The 23767-nt window shown below is 52.4% G+C and overlaps 3 protein-coding genes across 5 annotated transcripts; 2 read left to right on the top strand and 1 right to left on the bottom strand.

Annotated features, from left to right (window-relative positions):
* The first annotated feature begins 270 nt into the window (after positions 1-270).
* TMEM97 (transmembrane protein 97) lies at positions 271-6605 on the top strand. The gene is made up of 3 exons (XM_025851058.2): positions 271-507; positions 3825-3969; positions 4799-6605. The coding sequence occupies exons 1-3, from the start codon at positions 379-381 to the stop codon at positions 5056-5058; spliced, it is 534 nt and encodes a 177-aa protein (XP_025706843.2). The 5' UTR covers positions 271-378; the 3' UTR covers positions 5059-6605.
* Positions 6254-13497, bottom strand: IFT20 (intraflagellar transport 20). Of its 2 annotated transcripts, none has more exons than XM_073879371.1 (5): positions 13402-13497; positions 9142-9270; positions 7936-8021; positions 7106-7209; positions 6254-6653 (listed from the first exon to the last, which is right to left on the bottom strand). In XM_073879371.1, the coding sequence occupies exons 1-5, from the start codon at positions 13406-13408 to the stop codon at positions 6572-6574; spliced, it is 408 nt and encodes a 135-aa protein (XP_073735472.1). In that variant the 5' UTR covers positions 13409-13497; the 3' UTR covers positions 6254-6571. The 2 variants fall into 2 exon arrangements, with proteins under 2 accessions (XP_073735472.1, XP_073735473.1); XM_073879372.1 differs by lacking the exon at positions 13402-13497 and adding an exon at positions 12519-12681.
* Positions 12856-22992, top strand: TNFAIP1 (TNF alpha induced protein 1). Of its 2 annotated transcripts, none has more exons than XM_073879370.1 (7): positions 12856-13041; positions 16234-16554; positions 17093-17262; positions 17685-17774; positions 17851-17903; positions 18702-18897; positions 20338-22992. In XM_073879370.1, exons 2-7 carry the CDS (start codon positions 16350-16352, stop codon positions 20572-20574), a joined length of 951 nt encoding a protein of 316 aa, XP_073735471.1. In that variant the 5' UTR covers positions 12856-13041; positions 16234-16349; the 3' UTR covers positions 20575-22992. The 2 variants fall into 2 exon arrangements, with proteins under 2 accessions (XP_073735471.1, XP_025706842.1); XM_025851057.2 differs by having other exon boundaries at positions 12857-13029.
* The last annotated feature ends 775 nt before the right edge of the window (positions 22993-23767 follow it).

Below are 23767 nucleotides of genomic sequence, written 5' to 3'. Positions count from 1 at the left end.
GGCTAGAGGTCCGGCCGGCGCCAGGCCCCCCGCATGCCCGCTCAGTCCGCACGCCGCGCGCCGGCCAGCCGTCCCACGCGGCGGGCGAGGAGCCCCGCCCCTGTCCCACGCCGCGCCCCCGGCGGCCAATAGAAATGGTCTGCGGGGCACCGCCTCGACACGCTATACACGGACGAGCCAATGGGCGCGCTCTGCGGCGAGCGCCGCTCCTGCCGCGGCTTCTTAGCCAGCCAATGGGAGTGGCTGGCGTATCCCTCCAGGGGGCGGAGCGGGCGGCGCGGGCGCGGAGCTCTGGGACGCTGTGCGGGCGCGGGCCTTCTTCTCACGTCGGCGGTCCTCGCGGGCGCGGTCTCGGCTCCTGCCCGGCGTAACCGACGGATGATGGGGGCTCTGGGCGTCCGACGCGGCCTGGAGTGGCTACTGGGCCTCTACTTCCTCTCCCACGTCCCCATCACTCTGCTCTTGGACCTGCAGGTGGTGCTGCCGCGCGAATTCTACCCGGTCGAGGTGAGGGCGATGGTTGTTCCTGACCCCCGGTGGTCGAGTTTGGGGCTCCTGCGCGCGCTGCGGTGGTTGTACCCTGGCGTCCCCAAGACCTCCCCTCCTCCGCTCGAGCCCCTCCCCCCCCGCCCAGGGTTCTGGTTCTGCCCCCCCTTTCCCTCCCGCCGTCCTTAGGTCCTGCCGGTGCCCCGGCCCCTCCTTACCGGTCAACTCGACGTTTTGCTTGGGGTTTTCTTTGCCCCAGACCCTTATGGGGCAGACACTTTGGTCCTTTTGAAGACAGTTCTGCCTTGGGTGTGTGTAAGGCCCCCACCCCCCACCTCTGGTCAGTGGTCAGTATTTGAGGGAGAAGAAATTGATGGTTTTGTTGCTTCTTTATGGGGAAATAATAATAAAATCCTTGAGTTATTCTCAGATTCTCTTTGAAAAAAATGCCAAATCTTAACATCTGTTGTGTTATTCTTCCCTAAATAGAAGGAATTTTCCCCTAGAACTAAAAACTTTGCGGAGCTCCCATAATAGTTGGGCTAAAATTTGCCAATTAAATATCTTCCTTGGTTTGAACCGATCAACCCTCGGAAAAACTTACTATGAGACTGTAAGAATTTAGTTTGACTTAGAACTTGGAGAGGATGGGGAAACATTTTGTAGTATCATTTGCAGCTGGGTAGCCTTGCTTCTGCTAAAATAAGGAAAGATGGGGAGCACCTGGGTGGCTCAGTCGGTTAAGCTTCTGCCTTCAGCTCTGCCCATGATCCCAGGGTCCTGGAGATCGAGCCCCTCAGCGGGAAGCCGCTCCTCCTGCTTGTGCTCTCTCTCTCTCGCTCTCTCGCTCTCTCTCTCTGCCAAATAAAATCTTAAAAAAAAATAATAAGGAAAGATAATCAGTCTGTGCTCTCATTTTTTTTTAAGAGAGAGCATGATTGGGGAGGGGCAAAGGCAGAGAGAGAGAATCTTAAGCAGGCGCCACTCCCAGTGAGGAGCCCGACCCAGGGCTTGATCTGATGACCCAGAGATCATGACCTGAACAGAAATCAAGATTTGGACGCTTAACCAGCTGAGCCACCCACACACCCCTGTGCCCTCATTCTAAGGTAGGGAAGTATACAGGTTTATTCAGTAGCAACTCCTGGTTTAGAAATCCTTGTGCAAAGGCCAGGTGAATAGTTTAGTGGATAACAGTGATAGGTTTAGTGAAATATGAGTCAGGTATAAACCTTTTTTGGGTCTTACCTAATAATAATTCTTACGACCAGTTGCATGGTGAGATTTTAATGGGATTAAACTTGAATTTCTCTGAATATGTGTTAATTACATTCACTTAAGTAATGGTAACATTTACTGTGTGCTTGCCACTGTTCTAAAAACCATGTACATTAAGTCATTTTATCTCACCAGTAGTGAGGTAAGTACTACAACTGGGAAACAAGTTGAGTGAGATTAAGCGCTTTGCCCAGAGCCACGGATTGCACCCCCCCATGTCCCATGCTCTTCCCTCGCCAGGGACCTGTGATTTGCCTTCCATCTGCCCTTAGTCCAGGCCTTGTTTTCATATCACGTGGCTATTATGGGACTGTGGGCAGGTGCTTGGATCTTAATTGATTGCTTCAAGAGCTGGCTGATTAGATTACTTTGAGTTTTGCTAATCTCATCCTGCAGCCCTCAGAAATTACCCATGCTGTGTAGAACTGTCTGGATTTACGAAATAGGTGGATCTGAGAGGTTGGAATACAGATTGAATAGAAAATGAAATTCAAACAAACCAGAATGCCTTGTATTCTACGGCAAATCTTCAAAGCAGGTCATTCCCTCCAGTATTTTTTTTTTTTTTTTAAAGAAAATCTGGAAAGCAAAAAAGGACCTTAAACATTTGGTCCAAGTTGCTTGTTTTACAGATGAGGAAACAGAGCCCAGGAGAGATGCAGGGACTTAACCTTTATGAGTATTTTCTACCCCATTACCACCCTGAAAAGTGCCTAGAAGGAAGCTAAGGGTATTGCCGTGGATTTCAATTTGAAATCAAGTACAAATTCGATATCACTTGGTCAATAAACTGGTTATCAAGCCAGAGCCTTCCTGCAATTAAGATCATGCTAACAGAATGTTTGTTTCTGGATATTTGCTTAAAGCTTACTTTCAGCAGTGAGGCCTCAATTTCACAATAGTGAGTCTTAATCTTTTGATTAAAAATTAACAGGAAAAATATCTTTGGATTTTTCCATTGCAGGCAAAATTCTCACACTGGAAGTTGCCTTTATCATAATATCAAGAAACCTATTTGGCTTTGGAGGCAGGTGTGTCAAGACAGGATGTAAAATGCGACAGACCCTTGGTAGTCCGTGTGGTGTGGGGAGCCCTGCGCTTCGGGTTCTTACAAAGGGTACAAAATGGGCAACCTCAAACCTTTCTGCTTCCTTCCTCTGCCCCCACAGCCACGTGTTCACAGATCAGCATCTTGATTTAACAGTGTAATTAGGAGGGTGGGCCCCAAGCTGGAACCGAGACTGCTAATCCTCAGGCCCTGACATAGCCTAGAAGCTCTGTAGTTTGTGGTTTGGGCAGTTTGTTCTATAAATAGCCTACTGGGGGCGCCTGGGTGGCTCAGTCCGTTAAGCCGCTGCCTTCAGCTCAGGTCATGATCCCAGGGTCCTGGGATCGAGCCCCACGTCGGGCTCCCTGCTCAGTGGGAAGCCTGCTTCTCCCTCTCCCTCTGCCTGCCTCTCTGCCTACTTGTGCTCTCTCTCTCTGTCAAATAAATAAATAAAATCTTTAAAAAAAAAAATAGCCTACTGGTCTCCTACAAGAAAACTCTGCAGAACTAGAGTAGTTAAGAATGATGAGCTTGAGATTTAGGCATTAAATTGCATCTTTATAGAAGTTAAATGTATCTCCCTTCCATCCCCCCACACCCCGCCCCAAAAGACAAACTCGGTTCATTTCTGTATTTGAGGCGGTCTGGCCCTCGGAGCCTGGTGTGCAGCTGCTCTACTTCCAGCCAAATGGTAGGACGCTCTTCATGGCTGTCCTTTACCAGGAAGCAGGTTGTGGCAGATCTGTTGCCTTTGTATGTTCATTCCTCGAACTGAGAGCCTACTAAGTGCTAGATATCGTTGCTCTTGACAGTGGGCAACACAGCAGGCTGTGTGTTGTCATAGAGTCAGGAACAGATGCCGCGCAGCCCAGAGGGCCTGGAAGAGCTGAGAGAAGCCTCTCGGAGGAGTGAGGGAGCTTTTCCGAAGTGACCCTCTGGGCTGCCGCGGGGTGGAGCTGCTAGCCTGTCCTGCCAGGCGGCTGCGTGCGTCGTGACCTTTGTCTCTCCTCAGCTGACAAACCTGCTGAAGTGGTATACTAAGGAGTTCAAAGACCCTCTGCTCCAGGCCCCCCCAACATGGTTTAAGTCCTTCCTGTTTTGTGAGCTTGTGTTCCAGCTGCCTTTCTTTCCCATAGCGACGTACGCCTTCTTAAGAGGTAGGTAACTGGTGGGGAAATCCCACTGTTGCTCTGAAATTAGGTCCCAGAAATCTTTTGGGAAAGTGTCTCAGAGAAGGGGAGCGGTCCCTGTAGTTTGTGCGAGGGTGATCTTGGGTGGGGTAGCGTGCGAATGGCAGGAGGGGGCTGGTGAAGGGGCGTTACTGTGGCTCAGGCCTGTGCCCGTGCTTGGCTGGAAATCTCTCCTACGCTGGAGGGCGCTTACAGATTGAACTTGTTCCTTTTTATTGTTTTTACCCCTGCAGAATTTTCCTTTTATCATTGGCTTTTATTTTTCTGATTTGGGTAGCACCAGACTGGCTTTTGAGCAGTAGCATCCAGCTCACCCCGGAAGGGCTTCACTTCTCATTTATTCTTACAGTGTTCCCCTGTGACTAACGCTTTTATAAAGACGGGGGCCACACTCATGTACATGGTAACTAAGCTCATACAGCCTCTTTCCCACTGCAGCCCCCAACTCCCTGTCTTGGCAGAAGCTGTTGACCTCTCACCTATATATAATCACTAACGGATGCTAGTGGCCGGCCCCTCCCCCCCGCCTTGTGTAAACTGTAATGGCCATTTTACTGCCCTAGAGTTTTTCTCAATTAAATTCCGACCCCCACCCTTGGTTCTCTGGCAGTCAGTGTACTAGAGCCCCAGCTCCGTGCATTAGGCAGTATTAGAGCACCCCCAGTTCTCCATTCATTTGCAGTGGGAGGGTAGACGGGGTCAGCTGAAGGGGGCAGGCGGGGAGAAGACTGTGGGCAGCCCTGGGGTCACGGACAGACCAAACGCTTATCTCTCTCTCTTCCCCCCCCCACTTCAGGAGGCCGCAGGTGGATCCGCACCCCTGCAATCATCTACTCAGTTCACACCATGACAACTCTAATTCCAATTCTCTCCACGTTTCTATTTGATGATTTCTCCAAAGCCAGTGGTTTCAAAGGACAAGGACCTAAGACTTTCCACGAACGACTTACCCTCTTATCTGTCTATGCCCCCTACTTTCTCATCCCTCTTATGCTTCTGCTTTTCATGTTGTGGAGCCCCTACTACAAGTATGAGGAGAAAAGAAAGAAAAAATGAGAGAAATAATGACTGGCCTGGTGGGGGGGTGGGGAGATGCCCATAGGGCAGTTTTCCGGTTGGACCCAGTATGAGGAAAACTGCTCAGAACCCATGTCTTCAGTAGCATTTGAAACCCACCAGTGACACAGAAAGAACAAGACTCTGGCAGGAGCCACATCAGAAGCCCCCCCTCCTGAGGACAGTGGCGCAAACAGACCAGTCACCTGAGCACGGACTGAAGGGTGTGGGCTAGGTTATAGGGAAGTGGTGCCAAATACCTCACCGTGTGCCCAAGTTCCATCGTGAGCAGGACCAGACCAGATCCTGTATAAACTTCCAAGAAACGTGGCCTGCTTGGCACCTGACCCACAGTGCCCATGTGATTAAACCCCTGACTCCTGATTCTCCGCAGCATATCCTTTATCAGCAAAATGAAGAGTGGGATTTTTCAGGTCATTTTTAAGTTTGAAATTATGCCTCTTTAATATTCATTAAAAACTGTATCATGGGTTTTTTTGCCACCACCCTTGGTTGGGGACAGGTTCTGCAAGAGGCCTAAACTTGGTTTTACTCAAGGGTCAGCTCTGGCCTGACGTTCAGAAATGGATTAAGCTGGAAGGTGTTTTGTTTGTGTCTTAAACAGGTCATCCCAGAAAAGATTTTTTTTTTTTTAATCATCTCCTGATTCATTCTTTCCATACCTTAGTCTTCTCTGTTTTTACAGACCACCTGACATAAGTCCCTTCCCTCTGAGGTCTGGTGTCTCAAACCTGATCTGGGAGTGTGCTTCCTGTTGGATAACTTCACCCTTCCTGAGAGTTTCATCATCCATCCTGGCCTGTTCTCAAAGTGGAAGGGCAGCTGGGCATGAGATGTCCATTGTGTAAATGCAGGGTCTCTTCACTGGTTCCTTAGCTTTCTCTAAATTTGTACTCGAGGTCAACTCAAACACACACACACACACCTGTGAACACACATGGAAAATGATAACTGGTCCTGTCTGGTTCCCTCTTTAAGTCTGTTTTGGTCACAAGCCATATTGTTCTGATTGTTGGGAGTATCATCTGACTCATGTGTCTGGTCCAAATAAAGGTCCCTGCTGACCACTGCCTGGTTTGTTTTGTGGATGAGGGAGGGGCTCAAGAGTCCAGAGTTCTCTCAAGATGTTAAATGTACACTTTAAGGGCACCAGGAAAAGAGGTAGATCAAGCCATCTGAAAACAATAATTTATTGCTCTTCCTTTCCAAAGCTTTGAATTTACAAAAAAAAATCATTTACAGACTGCTCCGTTCAGGCTAAGAATGCCAAGAGCTGAGAGCCTGGACCCCCGTGGCCACAGGTGTTCACCAGCAGCTGCGCACGGACATCTGCAACAAGCTCCCCAGATTTGTTTCCTGCCTTCAGAGATGCTGCGTGCGTTACACACCATCTCTCAGGATATACGTGGGCCATTAGACAAGTCACAGGAACAGTACAGAGGTTTTTTGGGGTCTTATTTTTTTTGCCCTTCTATAAAATGAAATTTTCAGTTCATTTCTGAAAAATAAATTGGTCAATAAATTCATTTTGTTCTGCTTCTACTTTACACAAAGCTTCATATTCAACCCGATACCTGAAAAACAAAATTGTTAGAAGCCCTAAGAATGGATGAAATAAACCATGGATTTAATTCTTCCAGAGAAGAATATAAATGACTTAAATAATGCCAAGAAATGGTGTGAGTTCACAATGCAGAAGGTAGGGTAAGAAAGAACAAAGAGGCAAAGCCCACCCGAGGGCCACCCATGAGAAGTGTCCAGCCCCGAGAGGGGTTTTCCTTCAGGAGAACCAGCCAAATCTGGACACTTGCTACCTGAGCTTTCAAGCTCTCGATATTAGAGGTGGTTTTGTATTAAGATATTTTCTTTCTCATCAAATGTAATTTTATTTTTTTAAGTCTTCAAATCAGGATGACAAGTGAGACACTTCCTGGGAGAACAATGATGAAGGAGGAGGAGAAGAGGTGACCGTTCAAGAAGGAAAAATGGAATTGCAGTTGAGTAAAGAACTAGCTTTACATCTTACCTTTCAAGCTGCATCTTCTTTTCTGCTATTAGTGCTTGGAGTTGCTGCTGTTGGGCTTCTCTCTGTTTTGCTATAGATTTGAGCAAGTTCCGAGCACCAATGGCCTAGAAAAATAGTATCACCAAAGAAGATCATGGCTTCATTAAAACCATCTTCAGCATTAAGTCCTCAGCCAAGGAAGGGCCACTTGGGGGCTGTCTCAGTGCCCAGCTGGCAAGAGAGTCGAGCCCCTGAGCCTCAGGAATAAGGGGGAGGAATAACTGCATGATCCCCAGTGCCTAATGAGACCTGGATTGCAGCTCAGGGGCAGGTCTACGAGTATCCCCGAGTCTAGCACACAGGTGGTCAGTGGCCCATTTAGTGTGCCATTTAGCCTTGGGTCCTTTGCCAAGTCATCGACACCCTGCATGCCTACATTGCTTCACTTATAAAATGAGCATAAAACCACCTATCTCAGTGATGTGAAGATTAAAGGCAAGAATGACAAGGTGTACTAGCATATGAGTTCAACAGGAGGTTAACTGCACTTGTTACTAAAACCCTGTTTTGTTTTTTAAGGTTTTATTTATTTTTTGACAGCGAGAGAGGGAACACAAGCAGGGGGAGTGGGAGAGGGAGAAGCAGGCTTCCCACGGAGCAGGGAGCCCGATGCGGGGCTCGATCCCAGGACCCTGGGATCATGACCTGAGCCGAAGGCAGATGCTTAACGACTGAGCCACCCAGGCACCCCCAAATCCTGTTTTAAATAAAATCCCACACCCCCCCTCCCCAAGAAAAAGAACGAGTGAACCATGTCCCAGGCCAAGATTTAGAAGGCCTGCTGATCTTACCTTCATCTTCTCATTTTCTGCTTCTTTTGCAAGTTGGTCAACAAGCTCAATTAAACCACCAACTATTTTCTGAAACTGGCCAATTTCTTTTAGGGAAAGAACAGAAAATAAAAGGTTTTATTTTCTCGGCATCACCACTCCCTCTGTGTTCCCATGTGGCAAGAGGGCAGGGCTAACTGCCCCTTCTAATTTGTGTCAAAACAATTTGGTGCCTGCTGACCTAAAGTCTTCCACGCTTGGTCTAAACCGAGAGAAGGGTGGCCAAGTGCCCAGAGCTGGACTGGGGCATCCTTGGACCTTGAGTCCCAAATGAGCCAGCCAGTGACTATTAACCTTAGGTATGAGGCTCCTGATGGGCCCATCCTCTGCACAGGCTCTATCCTGCTTTTGCAGGAGTGACAGGAAGCACAAAGGGCCATGTTCATGAAAGGACTGACTCAGGACTTGAACAGAGCCTCCTGACTAGCCCCAGATAAGGAACCAGATTTCAGTTAATGGTGGTTAGGGGGGCAGTGGTTTGCCAACTGTAACCAGAGCTAATAAAGAGCTCAAAGCATTTAAGTACCTAATCTCCCATTCGCTATTTTCAATGTCCTTGGGTGTGATGGGACCTCATTCTACTGAGGAATGAACTAGGACCCAGGGAGGAAGGACAACAGGCAGTGAGAAGACTGGCAATGGAGCCCATGCCGCCCTTCACCAGTCAAGCTTCCTACAGACTATGGAGTGCGCAGAAGGCTCAGAAATTCCTGCTTGTCAACAACACAATGGAAATCCCTGCTTTAGCTAGAGCTGCCCTGTATTCACTGCCACTCGGCTTGCTTGCCTGCTGGGACAGGAGGTGTCCTGGATATCTAGCTAAAAAATGACCTCATTGAGTCTGTTGATCTTCCAAGAAATCAAATCATGAGTACATAACTCTTTCCCACCCTCAAGCCATAGTTCTGCCCCATGAAGTTCAAGGTTTCTGAGAGCAAAAAAATCAAAGATGGGATATCCTCTCTCCATTTCACCATTTGTCTTGACTGATGCTCTGTGTCTGACTACATGTGAGCATCAGAGAGCAGGGAGACAAGGTGGTTGGTATGTGGGAATTCCTAAAGGCCAGACACAACATCCAGAGAGGCACTAGCCCTGTTCTGGCCAGGGTGACAGCTGCGGGTGGGAGTGGAGGTGGGGCACCACGTCTCCCCAAATGACACTCACTGTCCACAAAATCCTTGCACTCTTCCTTGAGCTCTGTGGTCTGCTGGGTAACCTCAGGGTCCAACACGCGCAGCTTGTTCAGCTCATCAAAATGCAGCCCTGCTTCACCCAGGATGTCCTTGGCCATAGCTGTGAAGAAAGCAGCCTGAGTCCCCGATCACTTCCCAGCCACCCAAGGAAATGCCCGCTTCCAGCCCAGCCCCGCTCCTGCCCCCAGACACCAGTGCCAAAACCGCAGACGTTCCTCCGAAGGCTCCCCTTCCCTCTGCCTCCACCTCTCTGAGCCTCACCTGTTTCCCTTCCGGTTTCCCTAGAGAAGAGCAGCTCTGCTCTGAAGGGGTGCTAGTGGCAGTCAGGAGGAAGTGTGTCATAGGAGCAAGGGTCAGGAAAGAATAAAGTCCAGTTGCTTGTCACGGGCATCGTTCATTCAACACACATTTCTTGAGTGCCTACCACATGCCAACACTGCTAGATGCTGGGGGCACAAAGATGAGCGCGACACGGTGCCCGCCCTGGAGGAGCACATAGTTTAGCTGGAGGAAGACAGACACGTAAACTGAGAAAGTATGCTGTGTTAAGTGCTTTTACAGAAATATCACTCAAGTGTTGCAGGAGAACAAAGCAGTTAACAGGGTGAGCGAGTAACATTTGAACTAAATCGTGAGAAGCCATAAGCATATTTATCCCCAATTATGTACCCAAAAGGACATGAAAAAGCTTTTCCAGTACAGTCCTAGCATAACACCAAAAGCAAGGAAAAGAGGAAATCTGCATGACTTAAAAATGAGAGTTAAAAATAAGCCAGGAATAAGGACATTATCCACAATATATGTCACAGGCATGTTGGCCTGAACTAGGACCAAAGTTGGCTCCGTCTCTTTCTAGCAGAAAACACAAAAAGGAACGAAGCATCAGCAAGAACATACCAAGTGAGGAGGCTAGGGAAAGGCTTCCCAAGCAGAGAAAACAGCACGGACAAGCGTGTGAAGTCACTGAACCGGCCAGAAGACCTAGAAGATGAAAGCACCGAGGACGGAGCTGCAAAGGGCAGCTGGGGCCAGGTCAGAAAGAGCCTGTGTGCCCAACTAAGGAGTCCGGGTTTCTTTCTGTAGGCAAGAGAACCAGCAGAGATATCTTTTCCCATCCTAGGGCACCCTGCATTCCTGGTCCAGAGGATGCCTCAATTCTGGGAAGGAAACACTGAAAACTCACCCTCGTTCTGGCAAACACACGCACACACAAATTAAAAAGCACACACAACGCTACTTAGGGCTAGCCACCGGCTGCCACACCAATTCCCAAACCCCAGGTGTTCCAAAGGCTACCACCAGCTGGCCCTGCGCCAGCCCTTTCCTCTGCTCCCACCTCCCCCAGCTGTTTCCCTTCTGTCTTCCTTAGAAAAGTTCTGTCCCAAATGGGGTGATTATGGGAGTAACTTCCCAGAGCAGGTATACCATAGGAGGAGCAATGGTTAAAAAAGAATTAAGTTCCCCAGCTGCCAGAACTGATTTTCAAGACAGCCAAAAATCCAGATTTAGAGATGAAATCTGATATTTAAAGGAAAGTATTGAATTCAAAATTTTAAAGGAAAAACCACATCTAACACTGTGGGCCAACTAATGCATGTCTATAGGCTGTCTGTGTAGGACTGAGCCGTTGGCCTACTGGAATCCACTGAAGGAACTAAGCTAGCTAGCATCTTCCTTTTGAAACATTTTAATCATCCCGAGCTTCCTTTTAATCGAGCTTTTTTAAAAGATCCGTCTTCCTGCTGTTCTGTTACGTTTACACATATAGTCCGAGCATTTGACACCTACCAGGTGATTAGTCAGACCAGCTACTCTAGGAAGCTTCCAGTAACCTGAGGGAGCAAATATCTGCTTCCACTTCCACTCCCTTCCCTGAGAGGATGCATTTATTCAGAAACATTTCTGATCTCTGGACAGACAGTAAACAAATAATCACATATTTTGAGGACAGTATGAGGAAAAGCACATGGTGCTACATAAAGCTGCAGCAAGAGGACATAATTCATATGGGGGGTGTCTCAACAAAAACTCCTTTTTAAAAATTATTTTTAAAGGTTTTATTTATTTGAGAGAGAGAGAGAGAGAGAGAGAACAAGCAGGGAGAGAGGGAGAAGCAGGCTCCCCGCCCATGGGGCTCGATCCCAGGACCCTGGGATCATGACCTGAGCCAGAGGCAGATGCTTCACCGAGTGAGCCACCCAGGTGCCCCCTCAACAAAAGCTTCTGAAAACATGACACTCAAGCTGAGACCTAAAGAATATCCAAAAGTTTGCCAAGTGAAGCAGGGAGGAGGCGTTCCAGGCGGAAGGAAAAGCATGTGTGAAGATCCTGAGGCTAAAAGAAATGTAATGCATTCCAGGAACCGAAAGGCTAGCGTGGTTAAAACCCAGTGAACTGGGGGGGAATGTGGAACAGGGTAAGTCTAGATGGGGAGGCCAGAGCTGGTTCAGGGAGGGCTCTGAAAGCCGCCCTCATGAGCTTGGATTTTATCATAAGGGTAGTGGGCAGCCAGCAGATCCTTAGCAGAGAAGCACAGCCATATCTGCCTTTTGGAACGATCACTCTGACCCAGGATGGAGAATGAACTGCAGGGAACGAGAGAGTGGGGCTACACCTCCCTTGTTCATCACTGTAACCCTAGCACCTAGCAGGGTGCCTGCACATACTGAGCGCCTGCACTCAGTAAATGTGGAACGAATGACTGGAAACAGAGAAGGCTATTACAGTGACCAAGGCTTGGAGCTGAAGAAAAGTGTTCCAATTTGCGATGTTACGTAAGCTTATGGCATTTGGTAAAGGACTGACTGAATGTAGGAGTTTGGGGATGAGGGAGGGAAAGAGGCAGGCAAGATTCCCACGTACCTGGCTTGAGCGCCAACTGTATGTTTGGAGGGCAGAGTTGAATGAGATGGACTGGACCGGAGAAGGAGGGCAGGGAGAGAGTTCCCAACCGACTATGAGATTCCCTCCCAACTCCCACCACACGTGTGCGTGGCACAAGAGCTCCCTGAAGATGACGGCGGCGACACTCTGTCCACCCCGCGGCTCTCCCAGATCCTCTCCGGGCCCCGCGAGCAGGCGCCATCCGCGGGATGAGGGGAAGGGGCACCGCGCACACAGGAAGACCTGGGTGGTGGAGCTGGCTGTCCACACTACGTAAACGCCTTGAACTTATATGAGCCACAGTTTCCTCACAAGACCGTTGCGAGCATCAACGCGTAAAGCTCCAGGCCAAAGCTGGGTGTCACACGGCTCGCAAAGAATCGCGCGGAATCCCGTTTCTTTCGGCCTGTTGGGTTCACTCGCCCCGGGGCCGCCCGCGTCCCCCAACCCGGAGTCGCTGCCTACCTGCCAACCCCGTAGCGGCGGCGCGCTACCGCCCGGGCTGATTCCGGCAGGCCGCTTCTCTCCCGGGTCAGCGGCAGTCGGTGCCTCGCCCGCCGGCCTCAGCCGCTGCCACGGCTACCGGCCCTGTTTACCCGTAACGTCATTACTGGACTGCGGAAGTACTTACTCCGCCCAACCCGCAGAGCCTGCTGGGAAACAGGCCTGAGAGGAGGGACGGCTGCCTACAGGACCCAGAGGCCTTTGCGCCGGAAAGGCTGCCGGAAGTAGCTGAGCACTCACGGCGGAATTCTCTCAAGGGCCCCTCCCTCCCCCGTGATTGGGTGCTGGGCAAGGCTCGCTTTAGAGTCCCAGGCTGCGGGCGGGCGGGGTTGGGCCGCGGCTCCAGGCTGAGACCGCGGGCGGAGGATGTGAGCTCACAGCCGGGATTGCTGGCGGGCTGGCGGCCACAGCCCAGGGCGGCACGGGGGTCGGCTTGCAACCCAGCTGAGAGGAGAAGCGCCCCCCGGGGACGGTGAGAGCCGGGGTGCGGATGCTCTGGGGGACAGGGTGGACGGGCCCCGGGCTGGAGCAGAGAGCCCCACCCAGTCCTGGGGAAAAGGCGTGGGACGGTGCAGGGGAGATGGAGAGCTCAAATCCTCCACTGGGACGGGTGTCAGAATCGGTCTCAGTTTCTCGGTGGTGAGGAGGGGTGCGGGCCGGGGAAGACTCACCACAGACCGCAGAGAGGTTGGGTCTCGCTAAATCTTTCCAGTCCCTTTGGACGAAGCTTAAGATTTACACCTAGGATTTCTGCTAGATCCTCCCCCTCTACCCAAGATCGGTTACCCGCCCGCCACCACCGAGTGTGATGGATTTCTGGGTCCTTTTTCCTTTAGCACCCCACCTTCCATGGCCGTGGTTGTTGTCCTGCCCTTTATTCTGCCTCGGTTCCCATTAGCCTCGCTGAGGGAGACTCGGATACGCCCTCAGCCCCAGGCATCCCCAAATATCCACACACAAAGTCCGGAAGGAACAGCAGTGAGGCGATCAGTGGAAACTTCATTCTCACTGGAATTACTTTCTGGGGCGTCACCTGCCACAACATTCCTGGAGCCCATTGGTCTGGGAGGAATCTGAGCGGGCGGCATCTGAGCTGACGTCACCCAGGGGCTCAAAGCAATTGCTTTGTAGGCTCTGTTGGCCACCGCCTAGCCTTTGAATTCCTTTACTTTGGCAGAACACATGTGTGCTTGCTTTGATCCTTGGGGAAATCGGGGCTAGACCCAAAGTAGGTAGGGAACTTGCTAAAACCTGTTAAGGGGTGGACTTATTCCTTTGGGGTGGGTGGAGGAGGGTGAGGTGATTTCATACTGTTCATGTGTTAGTTAGGGATTGGGGAGTCTGCTGGTGAGGGTTCATCTCATCCATACTCCATCCTTGGGGTAAATGAGAGTCTGCTGGACAAGCCACCAAAGAAATTCGGTACTTCACAAAGCACCCGCTCTGGTCCTTCCTTGGACATTCTTCTTAGGGGCCTACCTAAATCTTTTCAGGGACGGTTTCAGTCTAACAAACTGACATATTAAATACTTTCAGATGTGCATGGCATTGTGGTAAGCACTGCTTCTGGATCTCACTTATAGGAGGTGACATGCAACCGTAAACTTTTGCGTGTTGTGAGGACTACGAGGCAATTTTACCTTTTTTCTGTCTCCATTGCCAGCACTGCAGTACAGGCCTTCACCACTTGCCTAGACTGCCGCTTCCTCTGGTCTTCCTGCTTGTTCTCATGCACCCTTATGAGCCATTCTCTACCCGGCAGCCAGAGTGATCTTTTCAAAATGTGAATAACTCAGATCCTGTCACTCTCTTACTTAAAACCCTCCAATCGATGGCCATCGCAATTAGCGATAAAATGCAAACTTTTTAATATGAACTGGCCCCTGCGTCCTGACTTTACATCAAGCCAACTTCCCCCTTCTTTCTATGCGCTAGACATCGTGGCCTTTTTTTTTAAGATTTTATTTATTTGACAGAGAGCACAAGCAGAGGGAGAGAGAGGGAGAAGCAGGCTCCCTGCTGAGCCAGGAGCCCGATGTGGGACTCGATCCCAGTATCCTGGGATCAGGACCCGGGCCGAAGGCAGCGGCTTAACTGCCTGAGCCACCCAGGCATCCCCAAGACGTCTTGGCCTTATTTCTGTTCCTAAAACTTGTGTCTAACTGAGAAACTTTGCACTTAATCTTCCATCCATCTGGAACGCTCTTTCAGACTTCAGCTGGAATGTCACCTTCCCAAAGAGGCTTTCCCCGGCCTCTATCCATTTTAGGACTTCTCCCTAGTCACTCTCTTATCACCAGCTTATTTATTGCATTTCTTACCCTCTGGAACTGCTCGCTTGTTTATTCATTGTCTTGCTTATTGTCTGTACCCTCCCCCTAGAATGTGATCTCCGGGAGGCCATGACTTATTTGTTCTCTTCTGTATCTTCACTGCCCAGCACATAACAGGGCACAATAAACACTAACTCTTACTGGTTTTATTCTTGTTAACGTTATGATGCTTCTTTGTACTCCTTGAAGGCAAGGTCCGTATCTTTCCATCTCTCTGTCCCTACCGCCTAACGGAGTAGTGACACTCAGTCTTGTTTTCTCGCTGAATGAGTTAAATGAAGTAATGTGTATATTAAGTTGCCTAGACTAGTACCTGGAACATAGTAAACGTGCAGTGAATGTTTGCTCTTTCTTTTCAGTGAATGAATTTTAGTGATTCCTTAGAAAACCAAGACGTATAATAGAGAATCTAGCTCACGGGGAGTGACCTGGCTTTGCCCTCCTTTGCTTCCTTCACCCCTCCCTCCCATGAACGCCTATCAGTGTTTTAGTTTCCAGATCACTTCAGAGTTGTTTTTAGATTTATCATCTGGTCTTTTCAAGCCCCTTGTCCCCAGTCTTGTGGGTAGGGAAGAAAGGAAGAGATAAGGCTGGGCCTCCTCTCAGGAAAAAGAAGTAAAAATAGCCATCCTGTAGTTGTTCTGTCCTGGAAAATGGTGACAATTTCAGGAACTTGGGACAGGGCTGGGACCCAGAAAGAGGAAGGTCAGGAAGCTCTGCCGCGGCCTGGGTAACCTCTGCCAGGAACACTGGCTGGCGGCTTCCAGCCTGGCTCATTCCTGTGCTCTCCTGAAAGCTGCTTTTACTTTCCTTCCTGAAGCCAGACCGCGGTGGTGCTCAAAGTCACCGCTGGTGCCGACTGCTTCTGGGCCTGGAATCTTTAGAAAGGAAGTGCATCCTGCCCCTCTGGCTCCTGGGAATCTCCTGCGCTGGCAGGATTCCCAGTAGGTTTGGTGGGAACACTTGGGTCCTGGGAACCTTGAGAGGCAAAGAACTGGAATTGGACTGTCATTCCCCAGGGTAAAGACTTCGGCTGCCCTGTCTGCTCCTCAAGCCGTCTCGGACTAACTCCAAGGGCTTGCTTGTCCTCCTCGCTGCCGAGAGCTGAGCCGAGGCTCAGGGGGGCTGGCGAGATGAGGGGCAGGCTCTGGGAGACTGTGCTGGTTCCTGGTACCATAAAGAAGAACAGGAACGTCCTCTGTTGCTGTTGCCTAGGGCCTTAGCCTCTGCCAGGGGGTCTTGCTTGTCAAGGAGAGAATGACTGCACGGCCCTCTCCTGTCCCCTCTCAGCTGAGGGCTCTCCTCTGCTAACTCCTGTCTTCTCTCCCATCTCCTGCTCGCAGTGCTGGGAGTATGAGGCTCTGGCCTCTGCTGGCCACTGGCTCGTTGTGATCCTTCCACCACGGCGGAGCCTTCCAAGCCGACCTCCTGCCGTGTGGTGATCTACCTGCAGCGGGAGATGTCAGGGGATACCTGTCTGTGCCCAGCCTCGGGGGCCAAGCCCAAGCTGAGCGGCTTCAAGGGAGGAGGCCTGGGCAACAAATACGTCCAGCTCAATGTGGGGGGCTCCCTGTACTACACCACCGTGCGGGCACTCACCCGGCACGACACCATGCTCAAGGCCATGTTCAGCGGGCGCATGGAGGTGCTGACCGACAAAGAAGGTGAGGCATTGGGGCTTGTTGGGCCAGCTGAGGAGGGAAGAAAGAATTCCTGAGGAAGCGACTTTGGGGCCGGGCTCAAGCCTGGCAGGTCTAGACTGTAGATTCACCCTTCCTGTTACCTGGTACAGGACTCCTTCACCTGGAGTCTGTGGTAGAGCCTCAGCATTCTTTGAGGTTGTATGTAGAAGGGTGTGCACTTACATGTTTTCCAGGGCCAAGATCCATACCTTTTAAATAACAAAAGGACTAGATTCTCCTGAGAACCATCGCTGTATTGACGGGACAGTGCACAAAAGGCAGGCAGGGCCTGGTGGCGTTTGTGTCGCCAGGCGGTAGGCCTGAGCGCTCCTGAGCTTAGACCTCTGTGGGCTGCCGCAGAGCCTGGAGGGCCTCTGTCCCCTGTAGTCCGGGCCATCCGTGGTGGAAAAGAACAGCCGCAGACCTGAGAGCTAGAGGTGGCATTCCCACTTCTGTTACCCTGTGATGCGGGCTACCTGGAGGCAAAGAGTAACTGTCGGGGGCCTGTCTGAATCCCTAGGCTGGATCCTCATAGACCGATGTGGAAAGCACTTCGGCACCATTTTGAATTACCTCCGCGATGACACCATCATCCTCCCACAGAACCGGCAAGAAATCAAGGAGCTGATGGCCGAAGCCAAGTATTACCTCATTCAGGGGCTGGTGAGCGTGTGCCAGACTGCTCTGCAGGTACGAAGCTAAAGTGGGCTCAGGTCGAGGAGGTTGGGAGTTGGCCCCTCCCTTCACGGACATAAAGGTCCAGTTCCTGGAAGGTCTCATGACCGGTACGGTTGGTGAGTCCGAACCTCACTGTTAGATATGCTCGGTGCTGCCCAGGCCAAGGACACTGGCAGCCAGTCTGTTTGTGAGGTGACAGACTCAGGCAGTAGGACTAAGCCCAGCTTTCAGTTTCTACACCTTGCTAATCTGGATTTTAGGTTTTCTGGAAATGGGGTTCTGCTTGCCGGCTGGCAGTTTCTATGGCCAGCTGCCTCCTCAAAGAGCAGAGGGTGGCCTTGGCAGAGGGGCTCCAACAGCTCCTGGGGAACGCCTGGCTTAGCCTGGCAAGCAGGAGATCTCAAAAAAGATTCTCGGCTGTGTGTATCACCCAGGACAAGAAGGACTCCTACCAGCCTGTGTGCAACATCCCCATCATCACCTCCCTGAAAGAGGAAGAGAGGCTCATCGAATCTTCCACCAAGGTACTGGGACCCCTGAGGGCTGTGGGCAGGGATGGACGGGACCCTAGCCTGGCGCTCACACTCTTCTCCCTCCCAGCCTGTGGTGAAGCTGCTGTACAATAGAAGCAACAACAAGTATTCCTATACCAGGTAGGGTGGGCATCTGGGGTCTGGGGGCCGGGGGGCCAAGGCTCGGGGAAGGGCTGCAGAAGTAGCTAGAAGGACTAGGCAGCCAGCCACGGGGCAGCAGACCCAAGAGAAGCCACCTGCACTCCTGGCACGGTTGGCGAGGGTCTGGATCTCAGGCGGGAAGAACAGAGAGAGAAGGGAAATGAGGACAGCGGCATTTGGCACTTGGTGCAGGGCCCTGGCTGGGATATCGAGGGGAACGAACTGGAACCCCCCCCCCATGTGTCCTGTTGGGCAACGTGCCAGGTGTTTTCCCAGCATTAGCTCATGAGGGGGAGGAGGGACCCTGGGAAGCCCGTGGCTGGGACTCCTCCTAAGCCAGCCTCTGTGCTTCACAGCTGGGCCGCTTTCTCCCTTGCCCAGTGCCCCCTCGGCGGGCCACAGTTAGGTGTACGCAAAAGGCCGTGGGCTCGGGGAGTCCCCGTGGACGGAGGTGTTGCCAGCACACCCCCTACGGCAAGGGAACGGGTCCTCCTGCCGCGAGGGCGGTGAGCCTCCTTCCTTCGGGGCCTGATGAGAGGAGACCCCCCCGCCCTCAGTTCTCTCTGCTTTAACTTCAGACCAACACCCCTCCTTCCCCTCGCAGGCCCCCAACCCCAGAGGGTGCCCTGTGACCTTCTTCCCTGCTGTCCCCTCTGGCATCCTGACTTTGCCTCAGTTCTGCGTGACAGGGAGGGGAAGGGGGGAAGCGCCCAGCCAGCACCGTCTCTTGTGCTGGAACCTCATTCCCAGGCCCCCCGACCTTCATGGGTTTTTCAGCAACTCGGACGACCACCTGCTGAAAAACATTGAGCTGTTCGACAAGCTCTCCCTGCGCTTCAACGGCCGCGTGCTCTTCATCAAGGACGTCATTGGCGATGAGATCTGCTGCTGGTCCTTCTACGGCCAGGGTCGCAAGCTGGCCGAGGTGTGCTGCACCTCCATCGTGTATGCCACGGAGAAGAAGCAGACCAAGGTGGGGGGGGGCTTCCCTCTGCGCGGGTGGGGGCGGGACACACCCCAGCGCAGCCCCAGCTGTGCCCTTCACCACGGGGAGCGGAAGGGCATTCGGTTCGCTCTCTGTTTTCCCCAGACCCACATGGTGGTGCTGGGCAAGGACAAAGCCAGGTGAAGCAGTTCAGGGATTGGCTCGCGAACGCTTTGTTCTGGTCAGCTGAGCGGTGGGGGCTGTTGACCAGCAAGAACAGCGTGGTGCGGTGGGAAGGACTGGGTCTTTGGAGTTGGCCCAATTCAGGTCTGAATTCTGGTTCTACCACTCACCGGTTTTCTGACCTCGTACAAGCCATTTAAACCAGCTGGGCCTCAGTTTCCGCACCTGCAAACCTGGGCATGATAGTGTGCAGTTAACGGAACTGTTAGGAAAATGCGGCGGTTCCTAGGAGCAGCAGTTCAGGGTCTGGTCTCCTCTCTGGCCCTGCTAATTGGGTGTTCCCGGCCGACCAGCTTAGCCTCCGCAGGAACAACTCAGCGCCAGGTACGTGTGAGGGATTTGACAGGTGACAGTTGACACGAACTCGGCAAACCCCGTTCTCCCAGGCTGCGAGCAGTTGGTGTCCTCCCCAGAGAGGAGCTCCCCCTGCTGCGGTCCCCCCCCCCCCCCCCCCGCCGGGAGCGTGTGCAACGGAGGCAGCGGAGGCCTTTGCTGGGCCAGGAGGGCAGCCCACTCGGAAGGTCGTGTGCGTGAGGCGCTCAAAGCAGCCAAGCCTGTGTAGCACCTGCTCGGCCTCCAGGCCCCCGAACTGCCTCCAGCTGGGCCCCGGGTGGGGAAGGACAGCTTACAGGAGATGGCCCTGCTTCCTCCTGGCATTTTGGGGGTGCGGATTCCCGTGTGCACGTATCAAGAGAGTCAGGATTCGGGGTCGGGTCTCTGTGGGGGCTGCTTACACTTGGAAGTGGCAGCAACCCGTCACCTTCCTGAGCATTTTCTCTTTTGTGTACTTAGGGACTCCTCAGGCAGGGCTGGAGCCTTCTCCCCATTTAACAGATGAGGAAACAGAAGTCAAGTTAGGCTAGAGTCCAGGTGCCTTTCTGTCTCCCACGTAATGTTCACAACAACTCTCGGAAGTAGGTATTAGCCCTGATTTTACACGGGCGGAAACTGAGGCCTCGCAGCCCATACTGGAGCCTGGCTCTGAGCACAAAGCCGAGGCCCGAACCCTGCACACACTAGCCCACTGCTCCGGGCCCGGGCAGCACGCTAGTCTTTGGCGTCCTTATGTGCACAGAGTACAACTCCCCACGTCTCCTCCAGAGAGGACCCCCCCACCCCCGCTCACCCGTCTCGGGAGAGAGTTGAGGAGGAACTTGGAGGGCCAGCACGGGGGCGAGGGCCCCGCCACGTCGCTGCCTGGCTGGGGTGAAGCCCCATTCGGCCCTCTTGTCCCCCTGAACTCAGGTGGAATTCCCAGAGGCCCGCATCTATGAGGAGACGCTGAACGTTCTGCTCTACGAGACCCCCCGAGTCCCTGACAACTCCTTACTGGAGGCCACCAGCCGGAGCCGCAGCCAGGCTTCCCCCAGTGAAGATGAGGAGACCTTTGAACTGCGGGACCGGGTCCGCCGTATCCACGTCAAACGCTACAGCACTTACGATGACCGGCAGCTCGGCCACCAGTCCGCCCATCGCGACTGACAGGGCCCTCAGGGAGTCAGGCCACGGGACGCCCACAGAGCCTCCTGTGGGACCCTGCCCCGCTGGCCACCCCACGCTGCTGCTGGCTGGCTTTCTGCCCCAGCGCCCAGAGGCCTGGCAGGAAGGCAGAGGGCCTGAGCGGGAGAGGGACCACACTGCTTCGCCCTGCTCCCTGAGCACTTGAAGATGCCCGGGGCCTGGACCCCTTGCTCACCCTTCCTGACAGGGAGCTGCGTCTACCCCCGAGGCGAACGGACTGCCCTGCCCACCTCCCACGAGAACAGCGCCCTTGACCCCTTGCTGAGTGTCCTTTTGCTCCAGTGAAGGGCTACCTTTAGGCCTCTGGGCAGGTCCATGGGGAATGAGCTCGTTCTGGTGCTGTGGAGGCCCAGTTTCTTACAGAAGGTGGGGCTCCTTTTTCCCTGAGGTGTTTAAGCACAGGCTTCATGATTTTGGTTTTTTAAAAAGTCATCTAGGAAGTGAAGAGTTTTGAGTCTAATAATGAGGGAATAGGTATTTGTGCTACCCCGCTAGGGTGCCAAAACCCTGGGTAGAGGGCAGAACCCTTGGCCTTCCTTGATGCCTTTGGCATCTGTTTCTTTAAAGTACTTTGTACTTTTATTCAGGAGATTTGTATTCTGCCCTGACACACGTCATCTTTTTCTGACTCTAACCCCTCTTCCCTAAAGAATCAGTCTGAGAGAGGGGCTAGAGAAGCAATAAAACAAAAACAAAATACTGACTGACGTGGGCTTTGCTGGGCTGGCCAAGCAGCCGACCCAGAGAGCATGGACAGGAAGGAAGGAAGGACACTTAAGTTGGGAACTGTAGTCCTAATAATGCCCATGAGAAAGGACATTTTAAGGTCACGTAATGGAGTCCTAGGGTCTAACAGGATTGCTCTTTTTGATTCTCTTGCCCTCAGCTCCAAGGTGTGCTTCGCTTTACTTTCTGGAAAGCCAAAGGGCCGTTACAGGGACCAGGAGCATGAGCCGCAGCGGGAAGGCTGTGAGGCCCATGGGTGCCGCACTCGGACGCCCACCAGCTGAGGACAGTGAACACGAGCTCTGCGTTCCCAGCAGCCCTGTGCAGAGGTGGCATGTGCTTGGCCATATGGCCCCTGCCCGCCCCATACTATTGGTTTTGTGTCCCGGCTGTGGCGGGGGGTGGGGGGGTGGTTCTGCCCAGCGTTGAGTCTGGACGCAGGGTGATGGGAACAGCCTAAGTCCCCTCAAAGGCCGGGTGATGTGGCCGTGGAGCTGCCAAGGCCCAGCTCTTGGGCAAGGAAGCAAGTTCCTCCTCGGGGCTTTTTTTCACTACCTTCTGTTTGGCGTGGCCCTTTGGGAGGCTGCTTATTCGAATTCTTTTGCAAAGGAATGCCATCAGGGAGGGAGCTGCTCAGCCAGCCTAAGAAAACCCCATAGCCGCTGAGCGGTAGCCACTCGGGAAGGAGCGCCGGTTATTGGGTTATCAGGCTCCTCTCTCCTGACGACTGTCGCTTAGCTAAGTGGCCTGCTTATGGCCAACGCGATGGAGCCTATGGGCAAATGCCAGGCCCGGGTTTGTAGACACCCACAAGGACCTGAAATGACATGATGGGGCAGGGGAAGTGTGACTAACCAGGCATTTTACGCTTGTCGGCCTTGAGTATGTACTTTCAGGTGAGGCACCCTGGTCATCAGCTCAGAACACTTCCCCAGCCCTCCCTGGAGTAGAGATGAAAACAAATCCATTTCTTTGGCCAGATTCCGCCTTTGGCTTTGTGGCTTTCCCACAGAGACCGGAACGCTTCTGCCTGAGGCCTCTGGCCTATTTCCTCCCCTCCCGAGGCCCTCTAATACTCAAAGCCCCAGCTTCCCACTGAGGTATTTTAATGCCTGTCCTTTGACCTCCCCAGCCCCGCAGCCTCTTTGCTGCTCTGACACTTAGATCCTCAGCTCTCTCAGTGGTGACTATTCTTTCTTCCTGAGAAAGCACAGTAATCCTGGACTGATCAAAAATCTCTCCCTGGTCTTAAGAAAAATACTAACATTGAAATCACTGAAGTCAGCTTCTTTAATCGGACTTTGTGGCGTAAGGGCTGGGGGAATTTTCTTTGCATTTCTCAGCCCCATTCAGAAAGCAGCTCTTGGCTGTGTAAATTTTTCAACTCGGAGCAGCCCAGGGGAAAGCAAACAAAAGAGTGTGGATGAAGGTCAAGCCTTCTCGGTTTCTGAGAAAACTGGAAGCCTGCTGTTCACCACATGTACCAGGACTGGGGTTTTATTCCATTTCTTATCTGACCAATGTCTGCCTAAAGGATGGCCCAGGTCCTACCACGAGAGAAGGTCTCCTTTGTCCCTTAACTGCAATCACTTGTTGCTCAGCATGGGTGATGGAAACCAACGCTAATTTCTAATAAAATTGTGTTACACCGCAGTGCTGCAAAGCCATGCTTGCAGTGACTCGAGCTGGGTCAGCTCACTGCTGTGGACAAAGTTCTTGTATTCCTCCTGCTCACCACCTCGTGTTTGCCCCAAGTCGGAAATCCTATTGCACTCAGTTGCCCTGCAACCCAGGCTCCCCCTGGTGGAGGATTAAGGACAACACTAATAAGGGCTGGAACTGAGATTTAATCAAGAATAAAACGACCTCTTTAACAATCACTATGGTAGTAGGGAAGCAGGAATCTCTAAGACTCGGGGGGAAATGCAGCACATTTCATCTCTGGCTCTTGGAGATCAGCAAGCGGCTCAAGAAAGTAGCTTGGCTCAGTCCCCATCCATACATACCTAAAGCTCCGGCTAAGTTTCTGCATTTGCGGTCTGGAAAGGCCTGACAGAGGCTCACGGCTGGCAGGCCTATTATTCCAGGGAACTCATATGGCTTGCCTCACTCCTTCCCAGGCCCAAGGAGGCCAGTGATGTCAATGGGTGGCCAGTGCTGAGAGCCCGAGCCTGATGCTGGCCTGCTCAGCATTTGGCAGAGGGTAAAGAAGACAACAAGAGTCCAGTCTAGCCCCCACCCCACTGGCTGAGAGGCACAGTGACCCTGGGAGACGTCCAGCCAAGCCCCAGCCTCAGGAGAGAAAGAGATACCCTCTAGTAGATGGGGCAGTTTCCTGGAAAGGCAGCAAGGACAGCAACCAAGGTCCCCCACTGCGTCAAAAAGGGAGCCCGAGACCCCGGGGGCAGAAATGGCGAGGGGGGGGGGC

This window comes from Callorhinus ursinus, unplaced genomic scaffold, assembly GCF_003265705.2.
Source record: "Callorhinus ursinus isolate GAN/ISIS: 27379988/994484 unplaced genomic scaffold, GSC_fseal_2.0 scaffold34, whole genome shotgun sequence".
In the NCBI taxonomy this organism is placed as follows: domain Eukaryota; kingdom Metazoa; phylum Chordata; class Mammalia; order Carnivora; family Otariidae; genus Callorhinus; species Callorhinus ursinus.
The sequence above is the reverse complement of the archived record's forward strand: the minus strand, read 5'-3'. Positions and strand labels throughout refer to the sequence as shown.